The 20,309-nt window shown below is 49.9% G+C and overlaps 1 protein-coding gene across 1 annotated transcript in view; it reads left to right on the top strand.

The window, feature by feature from the left end:
* The first annotated feature begins 5,194 nt into the window (after nt 1–5,194).
* Nucleotides 5,195–20,309, top strand: part of PMEPA1 (prostate transmembrane protein, androgen induced 1) — a 47,570-nt gene continuing 32,455 nt past the window's right edge. The window contains 1 exon segment of the mRNA XM_050907243.1: nt 5,195–5,621. Coding sequence (XP_050763200.1) covers nt 5,519–5,621 — 103 coding nt within the window. The 5' untranslated portion in view covers nt 5,195–5,518.

Below are 20,309 nucleotides of genomic sequence, written 5' to 3'. Positions count from 1 at the left end.
TTGTTTGCTTTCCAAAGCGCCATTCCTCTCTCCAAAATGCCTGTTGTTCCATCAGGAAAAGTCAGGGATTATTTTATGTTTATGCAATTAAAACTCTTTCCTTAGCGCTGTGTTATTTTACATACGCCATGCTGGTTTTCCTAGCAGAAGAAAATGAAATGTTTTCAGCTGGGGAGCTGCGAATTCAGAGGGTGATTATTTTTTGTTAGTGAAGTGATATATTTCCTACCAGCGCCTCCAATAAAATGTAAAGGTAGGGTGGAGTCTTTCCAGTGACGTCAGCCGGAGTTATATCAGGCCCCAAATGAGACAGAATGGGTTGGAATAACATTCTGGTGGCTTCAGTAAAAATTTTCATTACAAACAAATACTCATTGACTTTTTAGCCCTCCTGGTTGGGAACAAAACCTCCTAAATGGGACCCAACCCAGCGCTGTGCAGCAATGGAAAAAAGCAGTTGGGAGGCAGCTGTGAACTGCCTGGGTTGGTGACAGCGGCTCCTGCCCCAGGGTCATCGTCCCATGCCACAGCGGGAAGGCAGGAGGGTCCTGGCCTCACCCGTGGAGAAGGGAGGGAGCGGGTGGGCTGAGGAGGGGCTCCCAGCGAGGGGGAGGGCGGGCAGGGGAGGGCATTTCGGAGCCTTTTAGGTGGAATATTGGTTGAGGTAGGTTATTGACACTTAGCAAACGGGATGAAGTCTCAGAAGGAAAATGCTGCTGCTGTTCCAAACAAGGACGAGGGCTTGTCTACCAAAGACTTAATTCACAGGATCTCGTACGCTTTAAATCGTACCTGAGATGTAGCTGTACCGACTTTCAAAGGCGAACGAGCCCTTAGCTAAAACTGGCGAGCATCCGCGTCCCTGCCCGGCATTGTTCTCCTCTGTTGCGGCAGAGATCTTGTTCTAATTGTTGGGGAAAAAACTCGAGTTTCTGGTACCAAACAGTTAAAAAAAATAAACTTAAATTAAGAGGTTAGTCACCAGAAAGTGGAAACCATGTCTGGAATTGTTAGAAATAAGGCTTGCTTGAAAATAAATATAGAATTATTCACCATGGTAACTATTGCCCTATTGCGTTAGTGCATATCGATTTAACATTAATCCAGAGACTAATGCTGTGAAATATTTGGTCTCTTTAATGGACAACTATTTAGTTAACAAAGCTTTGGGGAGTTGTGGAGTTTTTTGTTTTGTTTTGCCTTAGATCGCGTCGACCACTTTTGGAAGAAAATGATTTGACTCTTAGGCTTACTTATTTCTCACATGGACCTCTCTTTCCAATTACATTTTATGAATTTACCCTTAGTGTTGCACTATAATGATTATGTGGGGTCGCTCAAATCTTTAACTAATGCTGAAGTGTTGCAGTGAGGAAAGATGTAAATGTGACCGCACAGGCAAATGCCTGACTCCTGGTCTGGCAATGAGTGAAATGACATTATAGTGCAAAACTACCCAGAGCAGACAGATGTGTCCATGCCGTTCAGTTTGTCCGAGGACCTCAGATATTATTGAAGCTCCTGCGTGTCCCTTTCCGTGGCTGAAGAGCCTGAGGCCCAGCCAGCAGCCCCGGCTCACCCTGGAATTTTGTGGCAAAACCAGGAAGCGAAGGGACATCTCGCAGTGCCAGGCTCATCCTGGAGCCATCAGAGGTGCCTCTAGGGAGAACATAAAAAGAAACTGAAAAAAGCTGATCAGTGACAGAATACAGGAGCCAAAATCAACAAAGGTGTATTCTGGAAGTATCCCACCAGCCGAGCAGTACTCGTTGCTGGTACAGAAGAAAATCTGACAAACGGCAGTGGGCTGGAGGGTGGATAGCGTTATTACAAAGAACAGGGTGAAGCATTTAAGTTTTAGCTGATGTACTTTTAATTTTTACAAGCCCATCTGGGATGACTTTAATTATTTGTTCTTAAATCATGGTGGAAAAATGCTGATTGTTCTTAAAGCCACATGAGTCGTTCAGATGAAATTGGGATGGTGGTAAACAGTGCATTTTTAAACCAGCATTGACTTGCAAACAGTTATTTTTCTTTTTTTCTTTTTTTTTTAAGGAAGGTTAGGAAGATGTGTGAACTTGCAGCAGCCTGCATCTGAAACTGGAGCCTTTATCCACCAAAGCTTTGCAAACTTGTAAAAACTCCCCCAAGAACAAGCTGGCTGATTCACGGGGTGAGGGCAGACGCCTCTCCCCCCGCCGGAGCCAGCTCTTCCACGGCTCAGTTGCAACCTGGGCACCGGGTCCTCCCAGCCTGGGCTTGCTCAGCCATCAGTGCTGGTTAGGGTCTGTGAGATGCCTCCACCAAGGCTCCTTCTGCCACAGCGCCCATCCTCAGCACGTCCTGCCTGCGAACAGGCCTCCAGCCGTGCCCTTCCACGTGCCGCCCCGTCTCCTGTTCCCTCGGCCCATGGGTGACGCCGTGCCTGGTTGTGAAAGGCAAAGCTGTGCTTGTTGCAGCAGAGAGCAGAGAAGGACTCTGTAACCCACCAGTCAAGGAACTGACCTGCCACAGAAGAATAATATATTACTTAAAGCTGCATTTACTTGCTTAAGACTAGACGTACCATATCTGTGTCTTAAAATACAAGAATTCTGAATCAAACACGAACGATGGCCACATCCACGCAGCTGACGAACTCGGAGGGCTCGGCAGCAGTGGCAGGGCTGGTGCTGGCAGGCTGCTGCCGGCTGCTATCTCACGCAACACGAGGAAGCGTGTAGTGTTCACCTTGACTGACTTACGGCAGTGCTACGTATTTTAAGTGCAAAAGACTGTTAGTTGCAAGCTGGTGGGCTCAGCCACCAGCCACCTTTTCTGGCCAGTCAAGCAAGGTCCATTGGAAAAGGGTCTCTAATATTCAGCTGCCAAGTGTTTTAAAAAGAAAAAAATAGTTTTCCAGCTAAATAATAATAAAAGTGGGTTGATTGATAAAGCTATCTGAACTGGCATTTGTCTTCAGTTTTGACCGTGCGTGTGCGTTGCTTTAACTTTCCAGCTGGCCTTTCTGGGGCTTGTGGGCTCCCACCCGCCCGAGGCCCATGTGCCTGTCACGGGGGTAACGCTGCTTCACATTTTCATGAAGCATTTCTAGAAATGGGCCTGGCACAAAAACCCCTGAGACTCCAGGACCAACCTGAAGGAATCGACCAAAAGGCAGGTAAGAATTACCCCTCCTGTGTTACCGATGAGGAAACTGAGGCTGGGAATAAAATATAAAAATAGGATTGGAAATGCTTTATTTCCAGTTCTAGCGTAGATTTTTTTTTCAGGTAATTGTCCCTCCTCTCCCAGGCCTGCACGCTAACCCCCACCTCTGGTGCCACCCCGGGCGCCGCTCCCCCTGCGTTTGGGGAACGGCACTCGTACGATAATTCACGTCTGCTCAGCACTGGGAAGCACAAACTTCTCAAAGTTCGTTTCTATCCGAGCCGCAAGATCCTCTTCCGTCTTTCCCTTGGATTAGTAATTGTCGGGAGTTACCATCTGTCAAGTGGCAAAGAGTAGAAGATTAAACAACCTGGCAACTCCTTGTTCCTTCTCTTCAGGCATTTTCACAGGACTGGATGGGGCCGGAGGAGTAAAGCACAGGCGCGTATTTAACATTAGTTTGTAAGTAGTCATGTAGAAATAAATTCCTTTTTTGGGGGGGAGCAGAGGTTAAACCTTACCAGTGAGTGCCACCATGCCTGACCTGACTCTCACCACCATCCATCTTGCGTGATTTCTACAGCTTCGTACAAGGTTCGGGTTGGTAGCCTGTCCCCTTCTCGGTGTGATCTTCCCGGCAGCACCTCTCGGGAGCACAGGCCCAGCTGGGAACTCTTCAGATACTTCCAAATCCTAAATCAGAGCTCTCAGGAATTATGGGAAAATATGCTTTCTTAGGAGATGACTGAAGCTGTCTTTATCTCCCAGTAACAGGATTCACCAAGTAAGATAGCAGCTACTTCGCACCACTGTAGTTAAGCTTGTTTCAGCGTTTTCATTATAAACCTCTGTTTTCACAGGTTTATTTCCCAGAAAAAAAAAATTAAAATCTGTCTTGACTAAAACTTGGCACACTGAGCACTCAGGGAAGAGATGGTATTTTTTCCTTTTACCTGTCTAAAAAGTGAATGGGGCCACTCCATTTTAAAGTGAGCGGTTTGAAACAAAAATGGGAATTTCTCTGTCTGAAATAGTTTCTGAGCTTTGTAGAAGCAAGCAGCATTGTTGGCATTAACATCGGAGCTAGCGGCAGAATTTACACCGAGTTCAGCCATGGCCAAATCGGCGCTTACAGGTTTCCCGTCCCCCCGTTTCTTTTCCAATCCTTCCCATTTTTCCTTTCAAATGCTGCATTTGGGAACCGTCTCTGCAAAGCAAGCTAAAAGCTCTGCGGCTCTTGTGCTGCGGTGCCCGGGGGCCGTGCTGGGGCCGAGGGGGGGCTCGGCAGTCGGGCCGCTGCGGCTTGAGCGGGCGTTGCGGGACGGAGCCCGGCTCGCCTGTGGTTTTGCTGCGGGACGGCCGAATCCAGATGCTTTCGGGGCTGATGTGCGAAATCACCGCGAGCTCCCACCGCCGCTGGTGGAGGGCGGGAGCGGTGGGTGCAGCGAGCCCACGCAGGCAGCAGCACCCGCCTCGCAACGGTGGGCCTGGCAGCGCGGCCGATCAATCAAGAATTACGCCGAGGGCGATGGGGGTGGGTGAGACCCTCGCCCTTCCCGGGAGGCGGCCGCCGTCCCCCGCGGGCGCGGGGTGACCGCTACCTGCCTGCCTTTTCCCGAGCGCCGCCTCGGCGCTGCTCCCCCGCCGCCCCGCGCCGCCGGCGGCCCCTGACAAAGGCCGCCCTTGTTGTGCGAGTCCCCGGGGGCGCCCGGCCTGCGCGCGGCGGCGCGGATCCCGCGCGGGGCAGCCCGGGGCGCGCGCCCGCCGAGCCCCCGCCCCCGCCCGGCCCCCCCCCCCCCCCTTCTCTCCCCCCCCCCCCCCCCCGCGCCCGGCGGCGGCGGCGGCGGCGCGGGGAAAGGGCAGTCCCCGTCTGGCGCTGACGTCACGGAGCCCGCCCGCGGCTGGCGGCGGCGGCGCGCGGCCGCGTCCCCGTGGCCGTGAATGAGCGCGGGGGGCGGGAGCGGAGCGGGAGCGGGGAGCGGGCGGGCCGCGCTCCCACCGCGCTCCCACCGCGCTCCCACCGCGCCGCGCCGCGCCGCTCCGCCGCGCCCCACAAAAGTGCGGGGCTGCCGCGGCCGGGCCCAGCCCAGCCGCTTCCCGGGCCGGAGGGGGCGCGGAGCAGCCGCCGAGCCGAGCCGCGCCGAGCCGAGCCGAGCCGCTGCGGGGGGCGCTGCGCCGCGCCGCGCCGGGCTGGGTTTTTTATTTCCAATTTTTGATCGCAGCTGCATTTCCCTCCCCCCGCCCCCCCGCGCCGAGGAGGAGCCCCGGCTTTATGTGGTGCTGCCCGGAGAGCGCTCGGCGGCCGTGAAGTTCTTTGTGTCGCCGTCGCCTTCTTTTTATTTTTTTTCCTTTTTTTTTTTTTTAAATGTATAACTTAATGGGTCTGAACAGCACGGCCGTAGCTATTCAGCCCAATGTGTCCTGCACATGCAACTGCAAAAGGTCTTTGTTCCAGAGCATGGAGATCAGTAAGTACTCGTCCTGCTGCTGCCGCGGGGCCGGCCCCGACTTCCCCGGGTGTGAGTGCGAGTGGGTGCGAGGGTGCGGGTGTGCACGGCGGCTCTGGCGCTCCGCGGCGCCCCGCGCCCCCGCCGCGGGCAGGGAAGTTTCCGCGGGGGCTCCCGGCAGCGCCGGGACCCTTCGCTGCGATGCCCTTTCTCTGAGTGATCCCCCCACCCCCCTCCGTGCGAGCTCTGATCTCTCATCTGTTGCTGTCGGGGTCTCTAGCGCGGGTGTGACACGGCGCGAGTGAGTCCGTGACACGGCGTGACAGTGCGCGGCACCGGGCGGCGGGCGGGTCCCGGCGGGCCGGGCTGGCGGAGCGGCCCCGGGTGCAGCCTCGCCGGGCTGCCTGCGGAGCGCGGCCGCTCCCGCGCTCTGCTCTCCCCCTCGCCCTCCCGGCATCGGTGTGTGAAACCCCAGCTCTTCCCCATCTCGGCTCCATCGCTACCCGCATCTCGCCCGCTCCCCCGCCGATCAGCCCCGGCGATGCTCCGGCTGGTGCAGCCGCCCCTGCCCCGCGTGTCTGCCCCGCGCCTTTCACTCCGGCGGGGGGGTGATGCTGGGGGGCCCCGGTCCCCGAGCCTCCTCCGGGGGTCTCCACTAGCCCCGGTGTAAGTCACCTTCCTCTCGTTACTGGGGAGGGGAGCGCTGCGGTCCGGACACCCGAGTAGGGCTTATATTTGGGAACCTGTTCCCCCCGCCTCCAGCTCCGGGGGGCTTTTTGTTCTGAAGGGCCATTTGCCTTTTTTTATTAATATTTTTCAACCCTCGCAGAGTAGCAGTGAGTACAGTGCCTGACCTAAATATCCACTACTTTTCTGTTTGCTCTTTCCCTCTTGGAAATGAAGTGCATGGAGGTGGGAGAGAAAGAATATTACTGCTGAGGAAAGAGAAATGAGTTGGTTTCTCTGGCAATTTAAGTGAATGGTATTTTCTGTAAAGGGAAGGTTTTCAAAGCATCCCAGGCTGGGTGGGTTGTCGGGATTGTACCCCGCTTAACACCTTGTTCTGTGCCATGAAATCTAAACCCTGCATAGACTACTAATGCAAAATGGCCCAAAATGAAAACTTGGGAAAGAGTCTTGATTTTGCATATATTCCTGGCACTGCGATGGGGCAGGCTCGCGCTCAGTGCGTGTAGGGGAAAGTCAGCTGAGCTGTGCCTGCTTCTGCTAGCACAGGATTTGCCCCGTTACGTCCAGCGGGGTTGCAGAGCAGTATTTTAGAGCCAGCATCTGTCCCTTGGTATTTTGGATGGCTTTTGTCCAGTGTCGTCTGCCTTCGCCTTCTCCAGTTTCATCATTGTTTAATTCAGGTGTCTGAGTCCTGGAAAAGGTCTGTAGGCATTTGTATACCGGGTACTAAAATGTGTTCATTCTGAATTTTAGCATAAACCATACCCTTTGTACTGTATGCACATTTAATCTTGATTTAATCTCATTCGTGTTCAGACAAAACTAAGCTGGATTTGCCTGATTTTATTAACACTACCGGTACTGAATAGACCATTATTCTTTCCTGACTTTAACAGGCCGGGCTAGATGTGCATAGCAATAGCAGTGTATAAATAATGAAAATACAGTTCTTTTTTGTGTCAGCCAGTTGGTGAACATAAACTGTGTCCCACAGAATTGCAAGGATGAGAGACTTTACTTTGTGTCTGATCAAGGCTCATGGTTATGATAAAAGTTGTGAATTAAAATGTGTAATGTCTTTTGAAGAAAAAGCTTCTCTTCCAGTCCAACTCTTGGCATGAGGTTTTGTTGGAACAACTCAGGCTTTTAATTTCATTCCTTGACTTTTTAGAAATAGCATGTTTTATAATTTTGTTCGCATTTTTTCAGCGTATGAAAGGCTTGGTAGGAGGCAGGTGCCAGTTATGGATGGGGGCGGTGTGAGAGGCTGGGGACGGGGAAGTACACTGGAGGACACCTTGCCTGAATTCGGACGGGTGTTGCGGGAGCCTCGTGCCTGATGCCATTCGGCTCCCGAGGTCCTGCCCTGGCTTGTCCCCGGCCAGCACTGCGCCTGTCCCCCGGTGTCAGCCACTCAGCTCTGGGGTCCTGACACTCAGGCGCTGAGTTCCCATTAGCTCCTGGGAGCCTTGGATCGTGCTCCCTTAATGCTGCCCTTCTTTATTTCGTTTTCAGATAGGTTTCTTTATCGCCAGTGTTATTTATTTATTTCCTGCCGATGGCGGGCAGCATTAGCTCACCTCTGTGCTACAGGAGGGCTTTGGGTGCACTGCAGGGGCTGTTACCTGATCGCTTCCTCCACCTGGGTTCCGTGGAAAGGACAGAGTTGAGCCTCCCTGATATATATTCATTATACAGCTTTTTTTCCCCCTCCAATCGCTTGATTTTATTTATCTTTCTAATACGAGTTTGAGGGAACCTCAGAGCAGCTACCACCAGCTGCTATTTAATTTTCTAGCCAAAAGTTACCACGCAGGAATGCTTCAGGAAAGTGGCATAACTGTAAACTCTTTTAATTTAACCCTCTAATTAAGTTAACTGTACAACTGATCCCCAAAAATATTTCTTTGCAGGCTTTATTCCGTGTGGCAGGCTGCAGCGCTGCGGTGGAGGAAGCAGCTGGTTTCTGTGTGTGGCGCTCCCAGATTAGGATTATAAAAGGGCTTTTTGGGGGCGGGGGCGCAGAGTCTCGCCCGCCGCCGCCGGGGCTGTAGTGCCAATATGCCGGGCGGTGTTAAGCAGCCAGACGTCTGCGGCAGTGGTCTCTAATCGCTTCGGCTGGGTGAAAGAGGTCAGGGGTGATTGTCGTGGCGGAAGAGTCTGTAAATAACTAATTATTTGGCGCAGGGAGCGGAGTGCCTGCCTCCCCGCTGGCTTCCCCGCTCGCTCGCCTGGGGCAGCTCAGCTCCTGCCGCCGGCTGGGTCGGTGTGAACGGCCAGCGCCTGCCCGCTCCGGCCAACGCCGCGGCCCTGATGGCCGGGGGGGCCCTCGTGCCCGCGCCAGGGCTGCTTCGCACCCCACGGGGACTTCTCCCAGAGGGTTTGGGTGCCAAGGCTGGGGATCCTGCCTCCGCGGGTGCCTGGGCATCCCTGCGAGAGGATGACTTCAGGCGCGGGGCGCGAGGGCAGGTCTCTCTCTGGGCTGGGTGGCTCTCGGCAGAGGCTTTGCTCGTGCAGTAACGTTAGCTGAAGCGTTCAGGAGTTTAAGAGGTGTCGTTATGTCTCCCTGAGGAGATGAGGCCGTTCCCCTCGGCTGGCAGCAGCGCTCTGATGCCGGTGTCAGAGCGGCGTGCCCGGCCGGTGGCGGGCTGGGGCGAGCGAACCGTGAGAGCGGGTTTCTGTCCAAGCGAGGACTTCTAGGTTTTCACATTCTTTGGTTTAATAACAAACCAAACGCAGATGGCTCAACCAGGGATCGTGTCTCCTTTCCACTTCACACTGCTTTTTTGGCAAATACGTTTCTTTCCTAACACTGTGTCAAAGGCAGTTACGGCTTCTTCCAGGGCAGAGTGGATAATAACCATGTACTTCTTTACCCCCCCCAAGTTTTCCTCCAGGAGGTAGAGACATGGAGGGAAGCCAGAGCTGCTACCAGTATTTCAGCAAGCTAGAAAGTGTTTGCAAAGAGTGTGTTCAGTTTGTGGCATCTCAGTTTGACTTCAGCCGAACCGGGGAGTTCCTTGCGTCTGGCTCTGGCTGCGTGTCCGTGACAAGCGCTGCTTTTTGTCGAGATCAGCGTCCCAAGGCACAACCCAGGAGGAGCGGAGCACGGATGGCTTTTGCTTACGGTGGCCTAAGAACTGTCTGTGTGTGCCCTTGGCCGTCCCTGGGGACCCTGGCGGTCTGCGGTCCCAGCTCTGCGGGTCCTACCTCTCGTACCCAGGGCAGCAGGGAAAGTCCTAATTCCCTGAGTCTGGAGAGCACAGGGGTCTTAAAATTACAGTTTATTTTGTGCCCTCAGGCAGTGATTTTAATCTTGGTGTTTTATAATCGGTGTTGAATGAGAGAAAGAAAAGACCCAGAGGAGGAAATAGAGGGAAAACAGTCAAACTTTGGTTTTTTCCTCTGGGTGAACACCTGGATTGTGTTGTGCTGCACAGCGGGACCGGCACACACGGCACCAGAGGTGATCCTGTGTAATTGGAGGTGATCATATATAATGCAACGTGGAGACAAGACATGGCTAGTTCTTCCTTTTCAGTCAGTATCAGGGTATATTCAGAGGAGGATGTTTGATACAGTAAGTCCTGTTACCTTCTGCCATGAAGGCATCCTCTACCCCTTGAATAAGCCTTTGGTTTGCCTTGGTTTTATTTAGTAGTATGTTTTCAGATCCTGGTTGTGAGAGGACCAGCACTGAAGGATGTGTGGGAAACAGCAACCGTATTCCTTTCCTTAAAGCCAGGAATCCCCAAGGTAGGGTCTGGGCTCACCTCTAAATTTTCAGGATATTGAATTAGCCGAACTGCCGCTGCTTCCTTTGCAGATGGAGAGAAGAGTACCTACAAATGTATGTTCTTACTTATTTTTATTTGCTGTTGCTCACCAAATACACTAATATTTTTAGATTTCCCAGGCTGAGAATTGGTGGCTAGATAAATCCAGTTTTAGAATGAATTTGTAAACCTAAATTATAAACGGATAGACATGAGGAGACCTTTCCAAGGGAAGTACCAAAATACATGGTGTCACTAATAGACAGTAATTACAATCCAGTTTCTTTCCTGAGTAACTCATCGTACAGTCATGTCTGTTGGTCTTGTTTCAGGTAATAGCAACCATCAGAATTTGGTAACCCTAGTTAGCTAAAAAAGGTCATTTATTTGCAATGGTGTTTCAGGCAAAAACTGACTACCAGTTTGCTTCCTGGAAGGAGATCCCGTGCGTGGTGTGCAGTTTGTCTTACCAGATCCCTCAAGTTCTCTGATACACAGTGCAACTGTTGTTGGCGTGTTTCATCAAAGTAATAAAGCCTGACTGGTAAGCTTGCAAGGAGAGAGGTACGAGGGCCACTTTGCTGCAATTAAGTGGAAACTTGGTTCACACCGTGAGCACACTCCCAGACGTCCATAAAGCAAAGGAATCATTAATGTCGACGGGGATGTTTTATGCAGTGTGCTTCCTGTCTGTGTGGCTAAATTGCCGGGTGATTATTTTATAATTATTTTGAGTGGCAGAAGGTAGGTCACTTGGGCAGATCCCAGGTGAGGAAACACATCAGAGACCTGGTCTGGGTGCGAGCAGCACGGCTGAGTCCGGCCCCAGAGAGGAACAGGGAGGATTTCGGCGCAAGGCTCCCCTCCGTGAGAGCAGGATCTGACCCATCGTCTCTGTCTTTCAGAGCTGATTATGTGGGCTGCTGCATTGCTGCTTCCTTGCTGCACTAAACGTAATAGTAGTCTTGGAGCTCCTTGAGGAGCGATGCGTGAGCACAGGGTGTAGTGGAGCGGCGTAACAGCAATACCGGCGTTAAGCACAGTGCTGCCCTGGCAGGAATAGCTACCTGAGCTGTTAGCACTTCAGTGCTTGCAGGATGAGGCCATATACGTACACACCTCTGAGAGCTGACGAGTTCTCAATACTTGAAAGAGTATCGAGGTACTCTCTGTATGTGTATACAGGCATAAACACATTTGTGAAAGTTAATTGATTTAGTAATACACGAAAGTAGTTCAAAATGAGCTAGTTAATGAAGTAGTTGGTAACCAGAGAAAGGAGTTGTGGGGTTTGGGCTTTTTGTTTGTTTTTTTTAAAAGCAGATAAATTTCAGCTGTAGGAGTTTATCATCCAAATCAGAGGATTTGGGGAGCTATTGAGAGTAAAGAGAGCTTTGATGATTTGGCAAGGAATACAGCTTCTAAGGCAGCACTTTGATCTGCATTTTAAATGCTTCTTTGTAATGACAGTTTCACAATTTCTTTTCTCATTTTAAGTGAGTTTTGCTGAGGTATGTTTTGAGAGAAAATAGTAACAGCACACATTATTCTTGTTGGCTTCAGAGCCAGCTAGAACTTGTAGTTCATCCCAGATCTTTTGGCTACTATGGTAAATTTATGATTACACCAAAAAGGAGATTAGTAGAGATGTTAAATATTATCAAAGCTTTGCAAATCTTTTGAAATATCTCCAGTGTGAAACCTAAACTTGCATTAGCATTTTTGCTGCAGTATGTTGTATAGTATTTATCTAAGCATCCACCTAATATTGCAGGTTCCTGATTTAGCCTTTTTTTCGTTCTAAAGGACACGTTACTGTTTAGCACATACATCCTTTTAGTCTTGCGTTGCACCTGAAGACCTTGATTCTGGTGACTCAAGCTTTCTAAAGATAACACGATGCTGCTGTGGTGGTGCTGTTGGGAACCTTTTTCTTCCCCTTCTATCTACAGCACATCCTCAGATAAACTCTCTTTGGAGGGAGAAGGTTGTTGTCGCCTACAGATTCTTATACAAGAGAGCTTGTTGCATTAATTTGTGTAGTATGGGTAGAGTAGGAGAGAGGGTAGGAATTGGGAACGTTTATTAAGTTTTTCGTTTAAATTTTGCATAGCATCTTTCCTTGTAGCTAGTTTGGGGTAGGGTTTATACCTCTCTTGGGAAATCAGCAGCCTTAAGGGTGAGGACAAATAAGCAAGTTTTCCCAAGTTGATTTAGAGCTGTGCAGTAGCTCTTCTGGTGCTGTTTTTGGCCTCTCCTGACCTGTGTCTCTTCAGCTGTACCAGGCTGGCAGCTCTCTGCTTGTGGACCAAGTTCAGCTGGTGTGTAGAAGAGGGCACACGTTTCATTTGCAAGCTAAATTAGCCCATGAAGTTGGGTCTTCAGTTACATGTAAAGGGTAGCGTCACTGGAAGGCCTTAGACAAATAGCATTGTGTATACATTTAACTTACATCCTTTTCCAAACTGTCAGTGACTTTGTTCAGTTGGACGTTATCCTTGTTATTCTGCATATCTCTTGGGTACAGGATGCTGATTCGGAGCATGTGAGGCTGCGTGGCCCTGAGATTGTAAATTCAGCCGTCGCATTCAGAGATGCTACAGCCAGTGCACTGGTGGATATTGCAGGCCCAGGTTGGCACCAAGTCCACCACCACCTTCAGATTTTTTTAACTTAACACTACTTTTTTGCTGCATAGAGCCATTGCTAAGGTTGTAATGGATACAGTATCCCCTTTTTTCTCCAAGTAGTCAGAGTTCCAATTTCTCATTGATACAAGACTAGGCTTATGCTCCATCTAGAAGAGGGTGTGTTTTTCTCTGTGTGTTGTGTATGTTAGTGTTGTCACAGGCTGTGGCGTTACATTAAGATACCTTGCACATCTTTTGAAACTTGCCTCACAAGTTGTCAGTGTTGGTGGATGTCCACAGTGCTTTCAGACGGCTCACACATTTGTATTCGGTGTATTCAGTCTCACATGTATCTTTACTAAAATGCCTCAGACTCGCTAATTTTTCACTTGCAGTATATATTCAAAAATGTGCATTTAGAAAGGCAAGTGCTTTTGCACATGGCAGTTCTCTGATCCGTTCATGAGACCCTGCTCGTGCCCGCAGTGCTGAGGAATTGTACCTGTGATGGTTTGCTGGCGTGAGGTTTGTGCACTTCAGCAGGTGCAACAGGATTTCCCACATTTGCAAACTTGGCCCAAGCAACCCAGCAAAGCAGAATTTAGCCTTGGAGAATGAAAGCTGATTACCCCCCAGGCTTGGAGCATACCAAGAACGAAAAGAGGTACTTGCACAAAAATCAATACTACTCTTCAAGAATATATGCAGGACATGGTTTGGGGATTTTTTTCCATCTCTTCATTCTGTCCAATATGTTAAGTAGCTGGTTTGTTACTCTAACCCCCTACAAATGATTGTCAGTAATAATTCTGTAAAACTATGAATCAACTCTGCATGACTTTGTGCAAATAGACTGAGTAATTTCTTTGTTCTTTTCTTCTTACTTTGTAATTGGAGTCTGTAAAAGCCCAAAGGTTTGGTCTTGTGGAAAGCATGATTCATTTATTGGTGTCTGTGCCGACTAGTTATCTTTCAGTAATTCCACAGTGCTGCTACAAGCCAAGAGTGATTCATACATGGCTAAGTGCACAAACAAATGGGGTCATGGCCATCTGCAGAAACTTTTCTAATCTATTTATGGTATCGGAGAAAGAAGTGGGTGTATTAAGGATGATGGAATAGGTGTCAATTACATTCGTGAATATAACCGGTTAAGTAACACTAACCATTACTCAAAACCACATCTGCTCATTGCTAAAGATCACGACAGCAGGTCCTATTGAAATGTTAACATAGGTCTGATATGAGAGATGGATTGAGTGTCTAGCTTGCCTCCTAAGGAGCTAACCATCATAACTGCTATGGTAGCCTCTTCTCCCTTCGTTGAGATTGAGACATTAACTTGCACTATGAGTATTTGTAGTAGCAAAGTCGAGCTCTGTGCTGTTGCAGACCTCAGTCATTATATGCTTTACATGCAGAATTTGGCCTAATATTTAATTAACTTGCCATTGATGATCAGTGGTAGGGTTTCTCATTTGCACACCAGGTGGAATGGCTGTGCAACATCTTAGTAGAGACAGTGGTGGTCAGGTGAGTCAGTTTTCCTTCCAAATGCATATTCAGTGCTTTAAAATCTCAGAGGGAAGACGACCTGCATCTTACGAGGTAGCCTTCCTCTACTTCCGTCCCGTTTCACTAATTGTGAGAATTAATTTTCCCCTTTGTAACTCAGATAACAAAACAGCCCTGGCTGCAGCCATGTCAGAATTGTTTTGTTCAGATTTTAGTCTTTTGCTTTGGGGGAGGCAGTTTGCTCCTGCCGTGCTTGGGAGTGGAGGAGCTGAGCCCCAGCGCTGGCACTTGGGTGCCTGAGTTGATCGTAAGAAGGAGGGAGTTTGAGACTAGCGATAGAAAATAGCAGGGGCAAGAAGCCATCCTGAGGGATGTGGATGAGGGCAGCTGGCGGGTTCACTCTGGACCGCTTACTGCCAGTGCCTGCCTGCTCTTCTCGCTTGCATGCTGCAGCTGGTTTTGTACCTGATACACGTGTATCCAACAAGATCTTGTGCTTGCAGAGCACGTGGTGGTCTCACAATGCTTTAGAAACATCCCACATCCGCAGGATGGATGAGTGTGAGCTCCAGGGGCGAGCTGGAGGCACAGGTGGACCCCGCCGTGAGGTTCGGAAGCGGCTGTGGCCCTGTCTCCCCAAGCCCCGGGAGACTCGTGCGGTCACTGCTCGGTTGTGTTTGATTTCAAAGGACTTCACTGGAGCAGACAGCTCATGGACTCAAATTTCTGTAAATTGAATTTAAGCATCGGCACTGGCCAAAAATATGGAAGAATTTGGCAACATGTCATTATTGTCCTTTTACTGATGTTTTGAACGCTGTGACCATTTCTGCTGCACCCTTGCTGCACGTGCTCTCACAGAGGGAGACGAGGCCCTGGCCGACGCACTGACTATGCTGCAGAGGGGGAAGTGACCCAGACTTTTGCCCGAAGGACTGATGAGCCTCTCCTGATGTCTGAACAGCTTTCTTCTTCTGCCCTTGCTTTATTTAAGTCAACAGATTGTGTAAGCCACATGCTAGATTTACCTGCAGGGCAAGTGGGAAGGAAGCAGTGCCATTTGGATAAATTCCCAAAAGACGTCTAACCACTGAGTGTTAAGACTAACATTTCCAAGCCCGAGTCCCTACAACCGTCCTGAATCTGCTCGCCACCTCCTTCAGCCATGTGCGACGCACCCATGGCTTTGGCTGCTGAGGACAAGTCCCGGGGAAGCTGCCTGCAGCGGCCGCTTGCCGACGTGTCTGCTGTGAGTTGGGCTCTGTGCGGAGCGAGCTTGGAAATTCTCCCCCTTAGTGGTTTCTGTTTAATATTATGATTAATATTGTTATTTCTTATAAAAACAAGAAATCTGCCCCAAAGCAAAGCTGTACCCCGAGCCTCCCGCACCCTCCCGTGCTGTGTTTCTCACAGTGCTGAGGGTACTGGCTGGCTGTTAGAGCACTGGGGATGAAACCTACAGCTCAGCAGCTTAAGTGACCCAGGGTTGGGCTTGTTCTTGGTGCACGCTCCAGACTTGAAACCAGGCTGGATTTCCTTGTGCTCTTCACAAGTATTGGTGCAATGAGATCCAGTTCCTTGAGAGTCAGAGAGCATCGGTGTCCCCTGCGCTGGCCTGGGCTGCAAGGGCTTGGCTCCACTGAAGGTGGATGTCTCGGCTGCTTTCCTGGAGGAGCACGTCCTGCTGTTTCTGTGTTTTTTTCATTCTTTCCACCATTGTTCCACCTTACCAAGGGTGGTCTCTTGGCTTCAGTAACTTAGAACAGCATATACAGATTAGGCTCTTCAGCACTGAGCTCTGAAGGTACCTTGGCCTGCTAGGTGCTGCCTTTAGGACACTTAAGGAACAACATGATTTATGGACACTTGCTTCACACAATTCAGAGTAAAATTATCTTAAATTGCAATAATTTCCCATATAATAAACAGGAATCTCACTTTTATTGTTACACTTATATTACTGTAATGGGACTTTGCTTGAATTGCAAGATGTGTTTTTGAGTTCGGTGTCTCCCTCTCCAGCATGCTCAGACACACACACGAGGTGTGTAACAATGGTACTGATCACTGGTGTGCAATGCAATGAATGTTTTATATTTCTCTAGTGTGACTTATTCGTAGCACTATATACAAATTGCACCTTTTTCAGCTTTTGCTGTGAATGCAGGTGATGGCTGTCCTGTTGACTGGTGTGCCAGAGATGGGCCCAAGAATAAGGGCGAGGGGGCAGAGGTCTCTGATGGGGGTCCCGCGTGCTCCAAGCAAGGAGCACAGCAAACTACGGGGTTACAAATGTATTCTGTCTTGCTGATAGCTTTTAATCCTCCTGATTCTCATGGCTTTTTTTGATAAATACTTCTCAACGTCCACTGACTTGCCATCCAGGCCTGAATTGTAAGGAACAATAAACGTAATAGCCTCAATTTAATAGATTCACTATGAGCTTTTAATTACTGCAGCTTGGGGGGGGGGGGGGGCAGAAAAAAGATGACTGCATTTATTTAATTTAAGTTCAGAAAGTAGCTCTTTCAAATCTGAGGGAAGCATGCCTGAGTGGGCTCAGTTCAGCTAATTTGGTTATGCAGGGAGGGAAGGATCCGTCCTGCTGTGCAGCCTGCAGAGTGCTGGCTGGTCTCGAGTGGGTTAACAGCCGCATGCAGATGTTCAGGAATTTCTCTTTTGACTTGACCATGGGGTTTTGCTGCTCTTCAGACCACAAGTGCACTCCAGTCGCATCAGGTTCATGGGTTTGGAGATGCTTTTCATCCTCTCCTGTTCTTTCTGTTTGCTTGGGAAGGGATCACACTGTATCTTGCAGCCATGTGTCTTCCTTGGTTACGCTTCTAGAGATTTGCAGACCCACGTTAAGCATCTATTAAATTAAGCTAAATGGCCTTTAGGAAGCTACATTTCAAGTGGAAGAAATGCTTTATGTAACATAGGGGTATGTGAGGGGACCTAAATACAAGCTTAAATTGGCTGTTATGAAAATAGGTATAATTGGTTTTTTGCACAGTGATTTTATGGCTTCTGAGTTTAATGTCCTGATGAAATCCTTCATCCAGTCCACGTGCAGCCGAGATGGGGGTTGAGGAGCCTGAGTAATGGGACTTGTTCTAGGAACAGCCTTGCCCTCGTTCACAAATTTGGACATACCTGTCATCTGCTGAGGCTCGGCTTTGTTTGAAAGGTGTCTGGAGCAGTGGTTTCCTCTTGCCTGTGTTTGCCCTTCGGTCTCTCCCTGCAGCACTCAGCCACCCGGTGTCAGGGCTGGGAAGGGGAAGGGGCGTCTCTTACTACAGTTGTAACTAGCAGGTGAAAAATGCAAAACTCTTGCAGCTGTACCCTCCTAACTGTGCACATGCCAAGAGCTGCAGCTTTGTTTTCCAGCCTGATCAATGCAGTTAGTTTAAATCGTTGGGTAATTTAGTAGCTGGAGGCGCTTCTGTGGGCTTGGCATGAGAGCGACTGCTTTGCCTCCCCTCTCGGGGAAGACTGGGGAGGGTTTCCCTCTGAACCGAGGCTTTCCCGGTTGCAGCCAGGGCCAGGTGATGCTGTGGGGCTGTCACCCAGCCGTTCAGGGATCGGGAGCCTGAGGAAGTGGAGGATATCGCATTTTGACCTTGCATCCTCATATTAATCCAGCTAGTCTTTCCTGTTTCTATATTTAAAGCCTTTCCATTCTTCTCTCTGGAGAGACAGAGCGTCGGCTCTCTTGGGTAAAGACTGACCCATCCTCTTTTGGAAGGCTGGTCCCCAAGTAGCTTTTCTCCATAGAAAACAAGGCTCTTCTGAATCTTTTGGCAGGAATTGGAAGAATCATTTTTTTATTTGGTATATCTTCAACCAGTTAGGACTCAGAGCTGGTTTTCTTTCTACCTTACTACAGGTCTTGCAAGGATGAAAAAACTCTGTTGCTTTCCTAAGAGCATCTTAGCCAACACATGGGAGGAAGGCCTGGCACTGTGAGACAGGGTGGAAAAAGCTGAGATAGGATTTGCTGCTTCTTTGAAACTATCCCTTTTTAATTGTCCAAACAGTGTTTCAAAGAAAATCTCTGCTCTTCTCTATCTTCTTCCAGCATTATAATTCTATATAATCACTTTTCTTTCTCAAAAAGAATAGAGCGTGATTTTTTTTTTTGCAGGAGGAGGAAGGGATAAATTCCAGATGTTGCTGGGATACACTTTTTGCCTCTGTTTAATGTTTAGTGGCTTTTGGTAAATAGGCTGCGAGAGGTGGGGCTGATGTTTCTATTCCAGGACGAATCATCTACAATAAATCCGATCTGCTGCCGGGGGCCATATCTTGGGTGTGACTTGGTACAGTTAGGAGCTGATCCTGGCTCTCCTGCCTTCCAGAAAGGCAGCGAAGGCTGAGGCTGGCCCCACTGCTCCTTTGGGGTCTTTGCCCTTGGTCCTTTGGGATATTTGCCCTCCCCTTCCCACCTCGCTGCCGAGCTCCGGCTCCAGGAGTGAGAAACACCGTGCGGGGGTCCGGTCCCCTGCCCGTGCAGACCTTGGCGTGGGAATGGGCACTTCTGCTCTAAACTGACTTGGTGCTTTTTTGGGAGCAGCTCTGATCTGCAGGCAGCCCTGGGTGGGTGAGGGCTGCTGCGTCCTGCGTGCCATTCTGCGCAGGATGCCCCGTTTAGCAGGACTGTTCTGGCCGTGCTGCCGGCAAGCTGGGCTTTTTTGGTGCTGGTGTTGCAGCCCAGCAAAGAGCATCTGTGTGCCCTGCACCACAGTGTGAGGCCAGATCCAGGAGCTGGGCTCTGGGCACAGGCAGTCCTCTTCCCTCCTCCCAGAGCAAAGACTTGTTTTTTCAGTGCATGCAATGCTTTTACCTGCTTTTGGAGCCTTCTTGCAGACTAAACCAAAAATCATTTTCCAGCATGTGTTGCACACAGGCGTCGTGGGACAAATGCAGCAGCTCCATTCCCTGTTTCATGTTTTCACCTGTTTAGACTAAGTACATCTTTGTTTTGTTGGCAGCCTATTTGGTTGCGCAAACAGTGTAAGACAAAACCACTAGCAGATGTTGGTCCAGCCAGTATAATTACTGGTTCCTTGCTGCTGCTGCTGGTAGGCAGACAGCGTGAGCCACCCTTCACATGGAGTCGTCTGGCAGGACTGTGGCTGCAGAAGGGCTCTGAGCACTGATCCGCAGGGAATATGTGCCGGCTGCTCAGCTACTCCTGTATCTCTTCCCTGCTGCCGATTGCATTAAAAAAAAGTTATGCATATATGGAGGAAGGGAGAAGAGCTGAAGGTGGCTCTCGTCAAGTTTAAAGCACTGACTTTAAGTGCAAATTCTCATTTGCATTTAAAAAGTTGGCAAAATGCATGGCTAAACCAAAAGGCCAAATGTGAGCACGTGAGAGCCAGGCGAGCTCAGAGAGAGGCGAGAAGCAGCGTCCTAAAATCCTGCCTGACTTCAGAGGGTTCGGGCTCGCTTCTCCCACACATCCCAGGCCATTGCCAAAACATCGTGGGTGAGACATCATTTGACGGGGCAACGTGCCCGTGTGTGCACAGGGTGTCACACCTGCGGTGTGCGCAGGGCCGCCACGCCGAACACCGGTGGGGGCATCGCCTGTGCTGCGGAGCAGGGTGTGGGGAGAGCTGTTGCTTTCTACCCTTTTGGAAATTTAACCAGAGAACAACTGATCCTGATCCAGCCAGCTGCAGGCACGGAGGCTCTTTTCCTCAACCTCTAACTTTCCTTTGGACTTCCACCCCCTTTGGGCCTCCCACCTCTTCTTGGCCTCCACTTTTTCTCAGCCTCTACATTTCCCTTTTGGGCCTCCCACCCCGTTTCAATCTCCACTTTTTCTCAGCCTCTACTTTTCCTTTGGCCTCCCACCCCGTTTCAATCTCCACTTTTTCTCAGCCTCTACTTTTCCTTCAGCCTCCCACCCCTTTTGGGCGTCCCACCACTTTTAGCCCTCCCACCCCTTTTGGACCTCCACTTTTTCTCAGCCTCTACTTTTCCTTCAACCTGCCACCCCTTTTGGGCCTCCCACCCGTTTTGGCCTCCACTTTTTTGCAGCCTCTACTTTTTCTTTCGGCCTCCCACCCTTCTTCGGCCTCCCACAC

Source organism: Gymnogyps californianus, chromosome 17, assembly GCF_018139145.2.
Source record: "Gymnogyps californianus isolate 813 chromosome 17, ASM1813914v2, whole genome shotgun sequence".
Classification (NCBI taxonomy): Eukaryota; Metazoa; Chordata; class Aves; order Accipitriformes; family Cathartidae; genus Gymnogyps; species Gymnogyps californianus.
The sequence above is the reverse complement of the archived record's forward strand: the minus strand, read 5'-3'. Positions and strand labels throughout refer to the sequence as shown.